Here is a 19,992-nt window from a genome sequence, read left to right as displayed (position 1 = left end):
GCTTGTGGGCGTGATAACTACTAATGGGTGCCCGAATGGAGAAACAATTGAATTGCTCCGTCGGGAGCCTATTAGTATAAATGCCCAGCAAGGGGCATGTAGAACAATTAAAATGCGCCCAAATGTCGAGCGAACACTACACAATAATTGCTTTGTTTAAAACGATCACCTGGACTTCAAATTGTTGGTTACATCTTTTATATGCAGGATTGGGCTGATCTCAGTACACACCAGAAATTCCAAACGATGCTTTTCCAATGGCACAGACATATTGTGTGCAGCAAATGCTATATCATAAGCCGTTCTGACGGGTTTTAGACCGACCGTCAGACACACTACACAATCAGCTCTAGTTGACAGATATAGCCATGTGTGGCCAGGAACCGCATAGCGCAGAGGTTCCCAAACTCCGCCAGTCGAGTCCAGGTGTTAATGATATCCATGTTTGAGTTCAGGTGTTCAAATCAAATTGACTGAGGTTCTAATTAAGTCATCTGTGCTTAGGCATGAATATCCTTAAAACATGGATGGACTAACAGCCGACTAGCATTGAACTACTAGCATAGTGTGTACCCAGCTTAACTTGTTGGCCTCACTGCAAGCTATTAAACTTGTCACAACAATAGGGGCAAAAATGAATGGACTTGGATATAGACAAATCTTGAGAGGAAGCCCACTGCAGTTTGCAAGAGACAACAAGAGATATGGTAAGAACTTACCTTTGTTATCTCTGTTTCTACGAAGTCCATAGGGTCCACAGGGTTGACCTTGGGGTATAGCTGGATCTGGATCCACGGGCACCACGCAGTTAAAGCTTTTGCTGCTCCCAGGATGCACTTGGGTCCATCCTCCACTATACCCCGCCCCCGATCCACAGGCACCTCAGTTGGTAAGCAGCCAAGGCCGGAGGAGGAGACTAAAACAGAGAGAAGGAAGACTGGAACACACAAGAAACCATACTCACAGAAATGGGAGACTGAAAACCGGTGACCAGCCATACAGCCCATATGGAGCCAGGTGCGTCAGGGCAGGTGCCCTGTGGACCCTATGGACTTCGTAGAAACAGAGATAACAAAGGTAACTTCTTACCATCTCTCTTGTTTTCTACTTCAGTGTCCATAGGGGGTCCACAGGGTTGACCTTGGGGATGTCCCAAAGCAGTTCAACTAAGGGCGGGGACGCTCCTGTGCAGAAAGGAGAATCCGGCGCCCGAAGGATGCATCCAGAGAGGCAAAGGTGTCAAACGCATAGAACCTCAAAAATGTCTGAATGGAAGACCAGGTGGCCGCCTTACATAGCTGAACAGCAGAGGCGCCACGTCTAGCAGCCAAAGAAGGACCCACAGAACGAGTGGAATGAGCCTTAACAGAGGCTGGAACAGGTAAACCCTCCTGTGCTTAAGCCTCAGAAATAACAGAACAAAGCCAACGGGCTAACGTTTGTTTGTTGGCAGGCCAACCCCTCCTGTGAAAACCAAAGAGGACAAACAAAGAATTAGACTTCCTAACGGAAGCAGTCCGGTCCACATAAATTCTGAGAGCACGGACTACATCTAAGGAAGCCTCACCAGCTGAAAGATCAGGTGACTGAAAAGCTGGCACAACAAGTTCCTGATTGATGTAGAACTTCGAAACCACTTTAGGCAAAAACTCAGGACGAGTGAAAAATCAGAAAAGGGGGATGACAGGAAAGCGCCCCCAATTCTGACACCCTACTGGCAGAAGCAATTGCCAGGAGAAAAACGTTAACCACTTGAGTTCCACCACCTTAAAAGGAGGACCCTGCAGGACCCAAAGAACCACTGCCAAATCCCAAAGAGCCACAGGAGGCACGAAGGGAGGCTGTATTCGGAGAGCACCTTGGAAAAAAATGTGAACATCTGGCAGTGTAGCGATCCTTTCGTTGGAACCACACAGACAGAACAGGACACATGAACCTTCAGGGAGGCAAACCTAGGTCCAAGCCTGATTGCAGAAATTCCAAGATCCTAGAAACCCGGAACACCTGAGGATTGTAGTTTCTAGGACTCCCACCACTGAAAGTGCGCCACACCCTGTGGTAAATCCATGCGGAAGCAGGCTTGCGTGCCCTGAGCATGGTACTAATAACCGAACCCGAGAAGCCCCAAGACCTTAAGACGGCTGTCTCAAGAGCCACGCCATCACAGCCGACCCAGATCCGGGTAAAGGCAGGGCCCTTGAGACAATAGGTCCTGACGCTTAGGAAGAAGGTACGGAGCGTCGATGGAGAGGCTCCTCAGATCGGAGTACCAAAGACATCTTGGCCACGCTGGAGCCACCAGCACGAGCATGCCGCCATCCTGCTTGAATTTCCGCAGGACCCGAAGCAGCAGGGATATCGGAGGAAATAGGTAAACCAGTTGAACCATCCATTTCACCAACGGCGCGTTCACCAGACTTGCGCCTGCGTCTCTTGTCCTTGACCCGTACTAGGGCAACTTGTGATTGTGACGGGAGGCCAACAAGTCCAGCTCCGGCAGCCCCCATCTGTCCACGAGCAGCTGAAACACCTCTGGGTGAAGCAACCATTCCCTGGGATGTACATCGTGACGGCTGAGGAAGTCCTCCTCCCAATTGAGGACTCCTGGGATGAAGACCACCGAGATTGCTGGAATGTGGCACTCCGCCCAAGCAAGGATGCGAGACACGTCCGACATCGCAGCCCGACTGCGAGTTCCCCCCTGGTGGTTGATGTACGCCACCGTGATGGCGTTGTCGGATTGAACTTGAACCGCCCTTCCTTGAAGAGCGACTGCAGGGCCCTGTACACAGCCCGCAGTTCCAGGATGTTGATGGGGAGAAGTGCTTCTTCCGCAGTCCAACGTCCCTGAAGTGACAACGAGCCTGTCACTGCCCCCCCAACCCCGGAGACTGGCATCTGTTGTGAGCAGGACCCAGTCCAGGATCCCTCGACAAGATGAGCTGTCTGAAGCCACCATGCCAAAGACTGCCGAACCTCCGGGGACAACACCAGCACCTGAGATGTGAGGTAACCCGTTCCATTCCGATAGAATCAGTCACTGCAGGGGCCTGGAATGGAGCTGGGCAAATTCCACCATGTCGAATGCCGACACCATGGTCCCCAGAACTCTCATTGCCGAATGGACCGAAAGGCGGCAACTGCTTAGGCAACTGTGTATCCGGAGCTGTAGGGAGGAGACCTTCTCCAGAGTAAAGAAGATCCTTTGCGGACTACAATCTAGCAGGGCTCCCAAATGAACCATCCACTGTGATGGAATCAGGCAGGACTTTCTCCAATTTATCAACCACCCGTGCGCTTGCAGACAAGCGATCGTCAGGTGGAGATGTTGAAGCAGTACCTCCGGAGAGCTCGCCAGCAAAAGGAGGCCGTCCAAGTACGGCAGCAATTAGTTAAACTTGGGGGCGTGTCCAGCACTTATGGAGGTGTTGGGCTTCCACCCAAGCTCTTCTCTCATGGTGAAAAGATACAGTGTGCATGCGCACGCCATCTATTCACCCAGCGGAGAACGGTCACTGCAACTTTTTCCATCTTTGGGACACTGCGGCACGCGGGTGGGGAAGGCTGTTTTAGTGGGCCCAGCGGGAACACACACATACATACATATGTATAAAAAAAAAAATTTAACTACACACCCAACAGCCACAACATTAAAACCACTGGCAACTAAAGTTAATAACATTGATTATCTTGTTACAATGGCACCTGTCAAAGGGTGGGATACATTAGATCAGTAAGTGAACATTCAGCTCATGGAGATGTGTTGGAAGAAGGAAAAATAGGCAAGGATAAGGATATGGGCTACTCAGCACCAATTGTAGACACAAAATTCTAATGTATGGATATCCACCATAATTATTCCATGACTATTTCGCCCTGTAACAGCACGGGAGCTAGTAACTAATTCACAGTTCGATACTGTTAAGGACAAAAAAAAAAAGTGTGAATTAGACACGAGAGGGAATTCAATTGGCCACTATGTGCCATTCCGAAACGGCACATCATGTCCTCTAGCTTTGCAACTTGCGAAGACAGCACTATCACAACTGATCGATATGTGCACAGCCAGGCTTCGCTGCAATGTCCGGCATCTCATCACATACAGTTGAATTTCCCCACATAAAGACATACAGGAATTATGCTAAAAAGCTAGATGTATGAATTTAGTTTAATATACATGTGCATAAGTACAATTTTTCCACATCAGGAGCCTCATATTGATACTCCGAAGGGTTATCCTGCTTGTTCCAACAAATGCTGTGTAGCACTTGGTAAAATCATGTTACACTGCAGAGGACCAAATTTTAAATAAATAGATTTAGAGGTGGGAAGTGTGTGTTGTAGCTCAATTCTAAATTTCAGTGTAAAAACAAAGCTGCCCAGCATTTGTGCATTACCTGCAAAAGCAACTTGTATTTACTCTGCATGCAAAAAAATAAATGCATTTTCAACCCTAGTACTGCAACAATCAGAGTTATAGTAGACTAACCTTGATCTTTTTCTTCGAGGTCCATAGGGTCCACAGGGATACCATGGGGGTAATGTGGTTGGAGTGATCCAGGCACCAAACAGTTAAAGCTTTCAGCTCCCAGGATGCCCTGGGTCCTCCTCCATATATACCCCACGCCTAGCCACAGACCTTCAGTTGCATAACCAAGCCTAAGGCAGAAAAAGGAAAGAGGAGAACAATCGTACACCAGAAAGATGAGGGAATCCACGCCAGAAAGAAAAATAACCCAATGATGCCAGGTGCGCAAGGGTGGGTGCCCTGTGGACCATATGGACCTTGAAGAAAAAGAGTCAGGGTCCATAGGGATCCACAGAGATACCATGGGGATGTCCTAAAGCAGTTCCCCTAGCATGGGGGACGCTCCTGAGCAGAAAGGAGAACTCGTCGCCCAAAGGAAGCATCCTGAGAGGCAAAAGTATCAAAGGCATAAAACCTAAGAAAAGTGTGGCAGAAGACCACGTGGCTGCCATGCACAATTGTTCAGCAGAGGCACCACAACAAAATGCCCACGAGGGCCCTACAGACGGAGTAGAATGTGCTGTAACCGTGCTTGGGACAGGGTGATCAGCCTGTGTGTACACCTGAGAGATTGTTATACGTAACCATCAAGCCAGGGTCTTGCTTGTTAGCTGGCCATCCTCGTTTGTGAAAACCATATAATACAAAAAGATCATCTGATTTTCTACGCTCCACATAGATACGGAGAGCACGAACTACATCAGGGAGGGAATTTCTTCATTCACATGAAACCGGGACACTTCATTGCTGCTTGATAATTGAGATAGGCTACTGTAGTCGCGTTGTCGGACTGGATCTGGACCGGCCTTTCCTGGAGCAGGCACTGTGCCATGATCAGTGCTCTGTATACTGCTCACAGTTTCAAAATGTTTATTGGTAGATGACTTTCCTGATTTGTCCATCTTCCCTGAAAGGTGTGATGACCTATCACTGTCCCTCATCCGCGAAGGCTGGCGACAGCGTCGAGAAGCACCCAATTTGGAATCCAGAATGGACGCCGTTTTTTCAGATGGTCCTGTTTCAGCCACCACAGGAAGGAGAGGCGAACCTCCGGAGTGAGAAGGATCCTCTGGGACCTTGTTAGATGATACTGTCCGTTCTGCCTGGAGATAATCAATCTTATCAGAGGCTTGGAATGGAACCGAGCATACCGCACCATGTTGAAGGTGGATACCATTGATCCCAGGACCTGCACTGCTGATAGAATGTATATCCTTCGCTTGCATAATAGCTTGCGTATCCGCAATGATAGGGCTGCAATCTTGTCCTCTGACAGAAACACCCTTTGTGCCTGAGAATCCAGAAATGCTGCCAGATGTACCATCTGCTGTGTTGGAAGAAGAGATGATTTTTTCCAATTGATGATCCAGCCATGCCTTTGTAGACAGGCTATTGTCAATTTAAGATGGTGTTGCAAAACAACTGGAGTCTGTGCCAATATCAGAAGGTCGTCCAGATATGGAAGTATTCTGATACCCAGACGCCTTAGGTAAGCAGTCATGATTGCCATAATTTTGGTGAAGACCAGAGGGGCCGTCGACAGACCAAAAGGCAGTGCATGGAATTGGTAAAAACTTATGGGGAGGATGCCTACTGAAAGTGAGGGCATACCCGAGAGATCACTTCTCGGACCAAGGCATCTGTTGTTTGATGCCAATAATCTGCAAATTGAAGAAGTCGGCCTCCCACCCTGGGATTCCCCAGGAGGCCGAAGATTTGTCGCCCTGTTTAGAAACTGGACGTTTTGTTGGCCCCGTCCTTCTACTTTGTCGCCTTTGTCTTGAGAAAACTAGCTGATTTGGGGAAAGAGTATTCCTTTGCTCTTCCCCGAGGTCGAAAAGGCTGAAAGAAAAACTCCTTAGGTTTTACTGTTAGCGTAGATGGCAATCCTGCTGATTTTGAAGCTGCGAGAGTAGAAATGATCTTGGCTAACTCTGCTCCAAAAAGTGTCCTTCCCTGGAAAGGTAAAATTTCCAGAGCCTTCTTTGATCCTGAATCAGCCTTCCAGGATCTTAACCAAATGGCCCTGCGTGCTACTACTGAAGCTGCTGATGCTTTAGAAGCTAAAATTACAGCATCCACTGCAGCTCTTCCCAAATAGGAAGCTGCTTCCCGTATATGGGAGGTAAACACCATCTGTTCTCTGGTAGCCTCTGGTAGAGAATCTTCCAATGCCCCTGTCCATTCTTCAACAGCTCTAGCTACTCAAGTTCTTGCCATAGCTGGTCGGTTAACTTCTCCAGAAGCTGAAAATATTGTCTTAAGACAGGCTTCAATCTTTCTGTCTGTAGCGTCCTTCAGAGAGGATGCCGATGGAATAGGCAATGTAGCATTTTTAACAAAGTGCGACACATGAGCATCCACACTAGGAGGTACCTCCCACTTAGGACATGCAGAGGCTGAGAAAGGATACAACGATGTTAATCTTTTATTGACACAAAACAATTTATCCGGGATACCCCATGCCTCCTCGGTAAGCTCAGTGAGCTGCTCAGATATAGGAAACTTCATTTTGACCCCATTTCGGTGGTGATTAAACAATGGAACCTTCTTATTAGGGGCTGGTTCATCATCCTGAATACTTAGGACTGATTTAACCGCCTTCCCCAAAAAAGGAAAATCCACTGTGGACGGATGGTCCTCCTCCCCCCCGAGCTAGACTCTGGAGAAGAACCCTGCGCATCATCCGATTCCTCGGATGATGCGTCTGCATCCATAAACTGAGCAGATCGTCTGCGTTTAGGTGCCTTAGTAATATAACCTTCTTGTTTTCAACATTTGACGGTCCCATACTCTGACTAGAGTGGCCTTAAACATTCCCCCAAGAAGGTTGCAATGGAGGTATAAACATAGCATGCTGTGAACCCCCTCTGAAACCCCATACAAGAAGGCATTGTGGGAGTAGCCATGCAATCCACAAACTGCTTCATTACCTGAGACAAAGATGATACCGAAAATGGCTCTTGTATATTTTACTGATGTGGCTCTTTATAACAGGCAATACACAAACCATCCTTAACAATGTCCTGAGAGGACACACTCGTTATACTGGATTTACATGAAATCAGCACAGGAGCCACTACGTCCTGTTTACTTTATCTTTTGACATTTTTCAAAGTAAAGGAAACAATACAAATGCAATGTGACAGCCTTCACAAATTCAATTTAAATGCAAAGTACCCAGAGGAAAAAAAAACCCACCCAGAGGGATGGAGAGAAAACAGTGATATCTATAATTGATAGTCAGAAATAAAGGACAGTATCAATACAGCAGCTAGCAAACAGTCACATACAATGCATATGTAAATAATCACAATATACTCTAAATCAACTACTCAAACACAAGGCATGGTAGATATAGAGCACCGTATACCTTAACCATGGGAGAGGTATACATGGAGACTGACCCAAACCTTCCTGAGACAAACAGTAGCGTACCGATAGCGGGCTGTGAGCGTCTCATATACACATGGAGGGTAGGCAGAGCAACCCAGACGTGCAAAACCTTATTGAAGGACTGAGTCTGGGTCAGAGCTGCCAGGGGAGTGCTTACCTCCCCTAAGCTGCATCAACCAGCCAAGTACGCTGGCCTCACGGCAGCAGATTTGAGTCTGCTGCAGATCCCCGGAGTCAGACTATAAGGCCCCCGTGGTCAAGTGAGGACGCGGACAATCCCACGCTCTGACTGCAGCGGCTTCTGTGCGTCTCTGACACCAGAAGCAAGGACTTCTGCGTGCGATTCCCCGTAAACGAGGAATCACCGTACCTGTCATCTCCGGGGATCCGGTTGCAGTCCAGGTCCCAGAGTCACTGCTAGCTAGCTAAGTCGAGACCTGCCGAAATCACCAGCACAATTACTGATGTTTTGGGGAGGTGGAGGTAGAAGGGAGTCGCATTATCTGCGTCTTAATACAGACGCTGAGTACTGCTGGCTCAAACATAATAAAAAAAATAAATAAAAGCTAAGGACTGCACGAGCAGTCCAGTTACAAAAAGGTGCGTCTTGATACTGCAGCACCAAACGAACAACTGAAGGCCTGTGCCTATGGGTGTGGTATATATGGAGGATCCAGTGCATCCTGGGAGCTGAAAGCTTTAACGGTTTGGTGCCTGGATCTCTCCAACCACATTACCCCGATGCTATCCCTGTGGATCCCTGCGGACCCTGAAGAAGAGATTACTCCTTTGTATGCTTTGCTCCTAAATATGCATCAGTCACTCTGTGACAACTGGAGAGAGCAACTTGATGTTTTAGCAAACAAAGTGAGGTCCATCAAATAAAAGGTTTGCAGAGTTTGGTGTGGTAGAAGTTAACAGGCCTGCCCCTGTTAACCCCTGACGTTAACCGCATCAAACACTTTTAGGATTAATTGGAACAAGGACTGGGAGCCAGGCCTCATCACCCAATACCGGCGCCCGACCTCACTAGTGCTCTTGTGGATGAATTAATGCAGATACCCACAGCAATGTTCCAATACTGTATCTAGTTTAATACATTCTGAAAAGAGTGGAGGCTGTTATTGCAGCAAGGGAGACTTAACTCTGTATTAACGCCATATCAATATACTGGTTACTCGATCATGGTTTATAGATGAAGTGGGGTAAAAAAACATTTTATGGTGAAACTAGCTGAAATTATATGTGTATGTTTACTTAAGGCACTTGAGAACGTCTAAAGAATTTTGCATAGGCATACAGTAGATAATTAAATACATGCCTCCCAAATGTCCTGATTTCAACAAGAAAGTCCCGATTTCAGTGCTCTGTTCCACTTTCCCAATCGGAACTGCATGGTCTCGATCGGGCTAACAGCTGACGAGGAGTCTGATTCACCGTGGCAGTGAATAGGAACGGAATGAGACAGGAATTAGTCCAGCAAGTCAGTAGTGCTGGCCACACCTTCATATCGAAAATGCCACCCGCAAGGTTGACATTTTTAGAGGTATGTTGAATATCAATTTGAATCCAAACAATAAGAAAAAATGAATTATGTAACTTATTTTCTTTTAGGTAACCACAGTGATTTGTGGTAAAGAAAGACACACAAGTTTGTACATGTGATTGCAGCTTCAAAATATTGCGCCATATGTATACAGTGCATCCGGAAAGTATTCACAACGCTTGACTTTTTCCACATTTTGTTAAGTTACAGCCTTATTCCAAAATGGAATAAAATTCATTTTTGTCCTGCCATTCACGCCAAAGAGTTCAATCTTTGTGTCATCAGACCACAGAGTCCTTCAGGTGCATTTTGGCAAACTCCAGGTTGGGCTGCCATGTGCTTTTTACTAAGGAGTGACCATCGGGTTCTTGGTCACCTCCCTGACTAGGGCCCTTCTCCCCCGATCGCTCAGTTTAGACGGCCAGCCAACTCTAGGAAGAGTCCTGGTGGTTCCAAACTTCTTCCATTTATGGATGATGGAGGCCACTGTGCTCATTGGGACCTTCAAAGCAGCAGATATTTTTCTGTACCTTTCCCCAGATTTGTGCCTCGAGACAACCCTGTCTCGGAGGTTTACAGACAATTCCTTGGACTTCATGCTTGGTTTGTGCTCTGACCTGCACTGTCAAGTGTGGGACCTTTTATAGACAGGTGTATGCCCTTCAAAATCATGTCCAATCAACTGAATTTACCACAGGTGGACTCCAATTAAGCTGTAGGAACATCTCAAGGATGATCAGTGGAAACAGGATGCACCGGAGCTCAATTCTGAGCTTAATGGCAAAGGCTATGAATACTTATGTACATGTGATTTCTTAGTGGGTTTTTTTGTATTAAAATTTGCAAAAATCTCAAAAAAAATGTTACACGTCATTATGGGGTATTGTTTGTAGAATTTTGAGGACAAGAATGAATTTATGCCATTTTGGAATAAGGCGCTGTAACAAACAAAATGTGGAAAAAGTGAAGCGTTGTGAATACTTTCCAGATGCACTGTATGTAAAATAAATTGCTGCTTTATAAGATGATTAACCAGGAGTGCATCATGTAGAAGCGTAGCTTTTAAATATTATACACTCTTACCTCCCAGCTAATAGAGACCACACTCCACAAGGTTGCTCTTTATGATAACATCTGTCACTGCGTCAAACACAAACTGCACGTTCTTTGTGTCCGTTGCACATGTGAAATGTGTGTAGATCTCTTTTGTGTCTTTTCTTCGGTTTAGATCCTCAAACTGACACTGGATATAAGCGGCAGCCTCTTCATAAGTATTGGAACCTAGAGCAAGGAAGGTACAAAAATTGCAATTTGTTGGTTTACGATTTAGTGTAAGGGATATATTTACTAATGGTTAATTTAAATAGATTTTGATAGAGTTGAAATCGATATAAATGGATCAACATCAATGTTGTACTGTATTTCTGGGGCTAAATCACACAGACAATTATTGATTTGGTTTTTAAATATTAGTAAATGTGTGATTTAGCCCCAGTAAAAACATCGATGTTGATCGATTGTAAAATGATTAAATTCGACCTTTAGTAAATATACCCCTAAGTATCATGATTAGGGTCTAATCATGAGTTAATATATGTAAATATAAAACTGTTTACTCCGCAAAAGAGCAGCACCTGCGAAGTCTCTATGTGCAGCTATATCCAGGGTTAAGAATGTAAGAAATGTGTTGTGTGTAATATAAATTTGTTACTGTACATCTCGCCTGTCCATTTGAGATGTTGATTATATCCTGTTCTAGCATAGGGCATTTAGCCAGCAGAGAGCCTCTCAAAGATCCCAGGCTAGACAGAAGTTTATAATGGCTCATGTGCCTTCATAGAGCACGCGTTTTAAAAATAGCCGTATAAGAAAGCCTAAATCATTAAATGACATGCTTCTATGACTCACTATGATCACTATAAAACAGATACATAATTGGAATGATTGACTAATATTAAACTATGAAAATAGTTATACCATATGAAGGGATCAGTTGGTTATTGAGGTTCTGTCCAACTTTCTGCTTCCTTGGCACCAGAATTATATGAACACATGTGAGTGTTATGTTGTTTAAAGGGGGGGGGGTTGGGCTGCACATCCTAATTTAAACATAATATGAGGTGCTACCATGCTGAGACCTGTAGTTCTGATGCAGAAAAAAAGGGGGGATGCAGATGCACCCTCTAAGCACTAAGGATACTAAATATCAAATTATATAATAATCTATCTAATAACATGGTTTTCTATTGAGGTTCTTAGTACATGTTTGCCCACCTACCACGTCACGAAGACCTCATCAGGTGGGTCCCTAACATCCCTAATACTGACACATTATATACATTTATCTAGGACTTACCTGGAATAGTGCCCATTACATGTGTGTACTGCAATGCACAGGACCCATACTAACAAAAATCACCTGGGGCAGGTAGGAGTGCTAGCTAAAATGGGTCCCACATTAGGATATGCAGCCCCCCCCTTTTTTCCTATGTATTTGTGTATTTTAGGTACACTTGAAGGTGTGAGACCCCTTCTCCTGGGCTAGCACTCCTCCTACCTGCCCCAGGTGATTTTAATTAGTACGGGTCCTGTACATTGCAGTACACACATGTAATGGGTAGGGATGTGTAGGCTCGGATTAGTTCGGATTTTCCCACCAAAAATCGGGTTTCAGAAAGAGGCAAAACGTCATCTTTCATGGACTTTTGTCCATGAATGATGATGTTTGTCCATGAAAGATGATGTTTTGCCTCTTTCTAAGACCCTATTGTTGGTGGGGAAAATCCGAACTTGGCGGGAAAATCTGAACTAATCCGAGCCTGCACATCCCTAGTAATGGCCACTATTATAGGTAAGTCATAGATAAATTTATATAATGCCTCGGTATTAGGGATGTTAGGGACCCATCTGATAAGGTTCACCGTGACGTGGTAGGTGGGCAAACATCTTTTGCCAAACATGTACTAAGAACCTAAATAGAAAACCATGTTAATTGATAGTTTATTATATATACAGTGCATCCGGAAAGAATTCACAGCGCTTCATTTTCCACATTTTGTTATGTTACAGCCTTATTCCAAAATGGAATAAATTCATTTTTGTCCTCAAAATTCTACACACAATACCCCATATAATGACAACGTGTAAAAAAAGTTTTTTTAAGATTTTTGCAAATTTAATAATAAAAAAAAAAAACCCTAAGAAATCACTTGTACACAAGTATTCACAGCCTTTGCTCAATACTTTGTTGATGCACCTTTAGCAGCAATTACACCTTCAAGTCTTTTTGAATATGATGCTACAAGCTTGGAACACCTATCTTTGGGCAGTTTCGCCCATTCCTCTTTGCAGCACCTCTTAAGCTCCATCAGGTTGGATGGGATGCATTGATGCAATAATTTTCAGATCTCTCCAGAGATATTCAATTGGATTCAGGTCTGGGCTCTGGCTGGGCCACTCAAGGACATTCACAGAGTTGTCCTGAAACCACTCCTTTGATATATTGGCTGTGTGCTTAGGGTCATTGTCCTGCTGAAAGATGAACCGTCGCCCCAGTCTGAGGTCAAGATCGCTCTGGAACAGGTTTTCATCCAGGATGTCTCTGTACATTGCTGCATTCATCTTTCCCTCTATCCTAACTAGTCTCCTGCCACTGAAAAACATCCCCACAGCATGATGCTGCCACCACCATGCTTCACTGTAGGGATGGTATTGGCCTGGTGATGAGTGGTGCCTAGTTTCCTCCAAACATAATGCCTGGCATTCATGCCAAAGAGTTCAATCTTTGGACCTGATTCAGACCTGCTCGATAGGAAGCGATCGCTCGTAGCTGGCCGATATTTGCATTCTGCGCATGCATCACAATGCGCATGCGCGAACCACTGCGACAGATCGGGAAGCGCTCGCTCGCCCAGCATAGACAGCCCAGTTGAATGAGTGACAGAAGAGGCCGTTTGTGGGTGGTAACAGGGGCAGGCCACTAGAAACGGGGGAATGGAGGTACGAAAGCAGGCGTGCCTGTGTTTCAACGCCGTTTCCTAGGCGTGCATAATTAACAGGAAGTGTCATTGTACACGTCACCTGGTTATATTTCAGACTGAAGTGATCGCAGTGCTTGCGGCTAGGTATACTCAACCTCAAGCGCTGCGAGCACATCCGATGGTGCTCGATGTACCAATGTTTTCATGCACTTCCAGGAGATTAAGTGCGCAAGTGGGCGTCTTATGAATAGCTGGTGGGCGTCTACATACACAAAGTGATCTCTCGCCAAAACATAGTGGGTGTGCTAATGCCTTGCTGGGCGTGCGCTGAATTTGCATACGCTGGGAGCGAGCGATCGATCGCATCTAGCGAGCCGGTGTGAATCAGGTCCTTTGTCTCATCAGACCAGAGAATTTTGTTTCTCATGGTCTGAGTCCTTCAGGTGCATTTTAGCAAGCTCCAGGGGGGCTGCCATGTGCTTTTTACTAAGGAGTGGCTTCCTTCTGGCCACTCTACCATACAGGCCTGATTGGTGGATTGCTGCAGAGATGGTTGTCCTTCTGGAAGGTTCCCCTCTCTCCACAGAAGAATGCTGTAGCTCTGACAGAGTGGCCATTGGGTTCTCCTCCCTGACTCATTGGGTCACCTCCCTGACTAGGGCCCTTCTCCCCCGATCGCTCAGTTTAGACGGCCGGCCAACTCTAGGAAGAGTCCTGGTGGTCCGAAATTCTTCCATTTACGGATGATGGAGGCCACTGTGCTCATTGGGACCTTCAAAAGCAGCAGATATTTTTCTGTACCCTTCCCCAGATTTGTGCCTCGGGACAATCCTGTCTCGGAGGTCTACAGACAATTCCTTGGACTTCATGCTTGGTTTGTGCTCTGACCTGCACTGTCAACTGTGGGACCTTATATTGACAGGTGTATGCCTTTCAAAATCATGTCCATTCAACTGAATATACCACAGGTAGACTCCAATTAAGCTGTAGGAACATCTCAAGGATGATCAGTGGAAACAGGATGCACCTGAGCTCAATTTTGAGCTTCATGGCAAAGGCTGTGAATACTTATGTACATGTGATTTCTTAGTGTGTTTTTTTTATTAAATTTGCAAAAATCTCAAAAAAAACTTTTTACACGTTGTCATTATGGGGTATTGTGTGTAGAATTTTGAGGACAAAAATGAATTTATTCCATTTTGGAATAAGGCTGCTACATAACAAAATGTGGAAAAAGTGAAGCGCTGCGAATACTTTCCGGATGCACTGTATATTGATATTTAGTATTCTTATTGCTTAGAGTGTGCATCTGCATCCCACCTTTTTTTCTGCATTAGTGTTATGTTGGTAAGAATCCTGTTGGTATTTCAGTACTTAAGTTAGTATCTGTTTTTTATACCTAGCAAATGTAACAATTTTGGCATAGTGAATGCTCTTAAATAATGGGCCTGATTCAGAGATGTATGCTATAGCACAGCCTCTGCGTACAAGCAGCGGCAGTGCTAAAATATGCAAAAGTCACAGGAGGCGTCTTAAGTAAAAATAGATGCCCACTACAGTCTTCTCTAATCCACTGTTGTGTCACAATACGTAGCCATTGGTTCAACTGCATGACATCGGACATCCCTCAGGTTACTCAGGATGTCCAGCAAAATCACGCAGCCAGGGCCAGTGAAGCTACGTCCAAGAATACAGCCCCTGGCTTCAACATCAGAGAAAACAAGGCCGATACTTTCTGGAGCGCTGCACTTTGCCGACTCCAAGTGCCAGCAGCGTGTCAACCATGATGCGGCTTTTGGGGCACTGCTAGCAACATCCCATGAGCTGATATGCAGATGTGCAGCGCAGCTCCTGCGATATATCTTTAATCACCGGGGATTTATGTGAACACCGGAGTTTAACAAATCTCTGAATTAGGCCCAATATTCTTAGTGGTCTTCATGGATTAATTTGCTAAGTAGTTATCAAATGTGAATTGCAGAGAATTATTTGGCTTATTATAATTCTGGTTAATTTAACATTGATTGCAGTGATTTAAGGCAAAAATCCCACAAAGTGTTCGCTTTAAAAGAAATCTTAGTAATGGCAGGGTGCGCTATAATAAAAAATGGATATTAATACATTTTAGACAAACTACTTTATTTTTTTTCATGATTATTCCTGTCACACAGACGTCACATAGGCTCGGCTGATGTGTGTGATAGAAAGTACTGTGTACGTTTGTGGCAAACGCTCATGCCTATAAAAATATACAGGGTGGGCTACAGTCACTAGATACCTGTGTATTGTGGGTAGCAGATTGTCAGCGAGCTCCTGCTGATCTTTTCCTCAAATAGGTCCTTCTTGTTAAGGAAAAGGATTATGGACGTGTCAATAAACCACTTGTTGTTGCAAATACTGTCAAACAGTTTCATGCTCTCGTGCATACGATTCTGTTGAAGGAAACAATAGAAACTATAAGCTAGTGGTTCCCAAACTCAATCCACAAGGCACTCTAACAGTCAAGATTTTAAAGAAATCCATGCTTGAGCACAGGTGACCTAATTAGTGCCTCATGCATTTTGTTGTAACCATCTGTGATCAGCAATTGGTATACTTAAAACCTGGACTATTAGGGTGCTTTGAGGACGGCGTTTGGGATTCACTGATCTAGAGAATACCAACTAAAGAAAATAACAAACACACACAGGGGCGTCTTACGAGAGGAGGGGGCCCGGGCGCATTCCAAGTCAAGGGCCCCCTCTCACCCCAGCGTCCGGTAGCCGATTGACGCGTCTGGCCGGCCACCGCATCATCAGTAGACTCTGGGCAAGTTTGGGCAGCACAGATGGTGTAATGGTTAGCATTACTGCCTCACAGCACTGAGGTCATGGGTTCAATTCCCACCACGGTCCTACCTGTGTGGAGTTTGTATATTCTCCCTGTGCTTGCGTGGGTTTCCTCGGGTTTCCTCCGGGCACTCCGGTTTCCTCCCACATGCCAAAAATATACTGGTAGGTTATTTGGCTCCCAACAAAAAAATTGACCATAGTATGTATGTGCATATCATAGGGAATATAGATTGTAAGCTCCACTGGGGCAGGGATTGATGTGAGTGGCCAAATATTCTCTGTAAAGCGCTGCGGAATGTGTGTGCGCTATATAAAATATGAGATATGGTAAGAACTTACCTTTGTTATCTCTATTTCTACAAAGTCCATAGGGTTCCACAGGATACCTTGGGGTATAGGTGATGACGTCAGGCATCGGGGCACCATAGAGTTAAGTTTTCAGTCCTCCCAGGATGCACTAGGGTCCCCCTCCTATACCCCACCCCCGAGCCAAGGCATCTCAGTTAGTTACCAAGCCATAGGCCGGAGGAGGAGAAGGAAGAGAGAGAAAAAAGATCTGGACACACACAAGAATCACATTCTCACCAGAGGGAGACGGAAAAACCGGTGACCAGAGTAAAGCCCATCTGCAGCACAGGTGCGACAGGGCGGGAGTCCTGTGGAACCCTATGGACTTCGTAGAAATAGAGATAACAAAGGTAAGTTCTTACCATATCTCATATTTTCTACTTCAGGGTCCATAGGGTATCCACAGGATACCTTGGGGATGTCCCAAAGCAGTATCCTTCAAGGGTGGGGACGCTCCTGTGCTGAAAGGAGAATCCTCCGCCCGAAGGAAGCATCCTGAGAGGCGAAGGAGTCAAACCTGTAATACCTCACGAAGGTATGGACAGAGGACCACGTAGCAGCCTTGCAGATCTGGACTGCAGAGGCACCACGTCGAGCTGCTCACGAAGGACCCACAGACCTAGTGGAATGAGCCATCACAGAAGGAGGAACCGGCAGGCCTTCAAGAAGATAAGCTTCAGAAATTGCCATACGGATCCAGGCTGCCAAAGTTTGCTTTGAAGCAGGCCAACCCTTTTTACGGAAGCCATAGAGGACAAACAAGGCGTCCGACTTCCTAAACGAAGAAGTGCGGTCAACATAAGTCCTTAAGGCCCGCACAACATCCAAAGTGGCCTCACCCACTGAAAGACCAGGAGAGTTAAAAGCCAAAACAACTATTTCCTCGTTAACATGAAACTGGGAAACAACTTTGGGAAGAAATTCAGGACGAGTGCGTAGCACTGCCCTGTTCCCATGAAAAATCAAGAAAGGGGGTCTACAAGAGAGAGCCCCTAAATCAGAAACACGTCTGGCCGAAGCTATGGCCAGAAGGAAAACAGTCTTAGCTGTTAGCCATTTAAGATCCACTGAGCCCAGTGGTTCAAACGGCGGTCCTTGAAGAGCCCTCAGGACCACAGCCAAGTCCCATGGCGCCACAGGTGGAACAAAAGGCGCTGAATACGCAGAACGCCCTGCATAAAGGTGCGTACATCGGGGATTGTAGCAATCCAACGGTGAAACCAGACAGACAGGGCAGAAACCTGCACCTTCAAAGAAGCAAGGCGAAGCCCATGGTCCAGTCCCGCCTGTAGGAAGGCGAGTACCCGAGACAGACGAAACTCCTGCGGTGCATAACCTCTCGGTCGACACCACTGGAAGAACGTATGCCACACGCGATGGTATATTCTCGCGGAAGACGGTTTCCGAGCTCTTAGCATGGTCCGCACTACAGAGCTGGAAAACCCCTGGACCTTAACATGGCCGTCTCAACAGCCACGCAGTCAAAGACAGCCGAGTCAGGTCCGGGTGAAGACAAGGACCCTGTGACAGAAGGTCCGGTCGTAGCGGCAACCGTAGAGGACTGTCCACGGACAGAACCTGAAGGCCTGAGAACCAGTGCCGTCTGGGCCATGCGGGAGCTATCAACAGGAGCGTCCCTCCTTCCTGTTTAAATTTCCGGATTACCCGTGGAAGAAGGGAAACCGGGGGAAAGAGATAAGCAAACCGGAACGTCCACCGGACGGACAGAGCATACACCAGAGACGCCTCTTCGTCTCTTGTGCGAGACCCGTACACCGGCAACTTGTTGTTGTGCCGGGACGCCATGAGATCGATCTCTGGAAGACCCCACCTGTCCACCAGCAGTTGAAAAACGTCCGGGTGCAGGGACCACTCCCCCGGATGAACGTCCTGGCGACTGAGAAAGTCCGCCTCCCAGTTTAGCACTCCCGGGATGAAGACCGCTGATATGGCCAGGATCCGAGACACCTCTACGAGAGCCACCCAACTTCGGGTTCCTCATTGCCGGTTTATGTAGGCCACGGTGGTAGCGTTGTCCAACTGGACCTGCACTGGGCGACCCTGGAGAACCCGATGTGCCTGCTGGAGAGCATTGAAAACCGCTCGGAGTTCCAAGATGTTTATTGGAAGCATTGCTTCCGCCGGAGTCCACCTGCCCTGGAACAAGTGTGGACCCGAAACTGCTCCCCAGCCCCGAAGACTGGCGTCCGTTGTCAACAGGACCCAATTCGCCATCCAGAACGGACGACCCCTGTTGAGATGGGTCGTCTGCAACCACCAGGCAAGGGACAGGCGAACCCCCGGAGTGAGCACTATCGACTGGGATTTCAGAGACTGAGGCAGTCCATTCCATTTGGATAGGATCAGGTGCTGCAGAGGTCTGGAGTGAAACTGGGCATATTCCACCATGTCGAATACCGACACCATGGAGCCCAGTAACCTCATCGCCGAGTGCAGAGACATAGTGCTCCCTCTAGCTCCGGCAGGAGGCAGGGCGCCGGAGCTAGAGAGGGCATGCCCGTGCACGCGCCTTCGGCGCACGCGCGACCGAGAAGGGGGCATGGTCATCGGAAAAGGGGGCGTGTCTATAAGACGCGTCCCCTTTTCGTCACTCTTGGGGGCGTGCCCGGCACTTACGGACACGCCGGGCAGCCCCCAAGCCCTGCAGACAGGGAGAATAGATGCCGGGCGCATGCGCCCGGCGTCTATCCTCCGGCGGTGACCGGGTCACCGCATGTTTCTCCACCCGCGGGACACTGCGTCCCGTGGGTGAGAACGGCTCCCGCAGGCTGTGAGGGCAGGGCGCTTTTTGCCCTCCTCCTGGAGGGCAGGGTGCTTTTTGCCCTCCAGAAGGAGGGCAGGGCACTGCGCCCCGCTAAAACAGCCTAGCGGGAACGCTAGAGACACCCGGCGGCTCTGCAGACAACTGCGCACCCTCGACTGTAAGGCAGCGATCTTTTCCCCCGTCACAAAGATCCTTTGCTGTCCAGAGTCCAATAAGGCTCCGAGGTGCAGAATCCGCTGAGACGGGATCAGGGTGGACTTCTGCCAGTTTATCAACCAGCCGTGCCGTTGCAGTAGTGCAATGGCCAGGTCCAAGTGGCGGAGAAGGAGCTCCGGAGATCCTGCCACTAAGAGAAGGTCGTCCAAGTACGGCAACATGCGGACCCCCTGCAGCCGCAGGGAAGCCGCCATGACTGCCATCACCTTGGTGAAAACACGTGGTGCTGTCGCCAGGCCAAAAGGTAACGCCCGGAACTGAAAGTGGTTGCTGCGGATTGCAAACCTGAGGAACTGCTGATGGCGCAAAAGAATAGGGACATGCAGGTAAGCATCCTGTATGTCCAATGACACCATGTAGAC

At 47.1% G+C, this 19,992-nt stretch overlaps 1 protein-coding gene across 1 annotated transcript in view; it reads right to left on the bottom strand.

The window, feature by feature from the left end:
* The window catches only part of GNAI3 (G protein subunit alpha i3), a 91,667-nt gene that overhangs the window by 2,574 nt on the left and 69,101 nt on the right, over nucleotides 1–19,992 (bottom strand). Inside the window, exons 7-8 of the mRNA XM_088456466.1 lie at nucleotides 15,729–15,882; nucleotides 10,554–10,751 (exon numbers count right to left, since the gene is read on the bottom strand). Coding sequence (XP_088312592.1) covers nucleotides 10,561–10,751; nucleotides 15,729–15,882 — 345 coding nt within the window. The 3' untranslated portion in view covers nucleotides 10,554–10,560. The remainder of the gene's footprint in view (nucleotides 1–10,553; nucleotides 10,752–15,728; nucleotides 15,883–19,992) is intronic.

The sequence above is a fragment of the Taudactylus pleione genome, unplaced genomic scaffold, assembly GCF_031769625.1.
Source record: "Taudactylus pleione unplaced genomic scaffold, aTauple2 ptg000706l, whole genome shotgun sequence".
NCBI lineage: Eukaryota > Metazoa > Chordata > Amphibia > Anura > Myobatrachidae > Taudactylus > Taudactylus pleione.
This window is presented reverse-complemented; position numbering and strand designations above follow the sequence as displayed.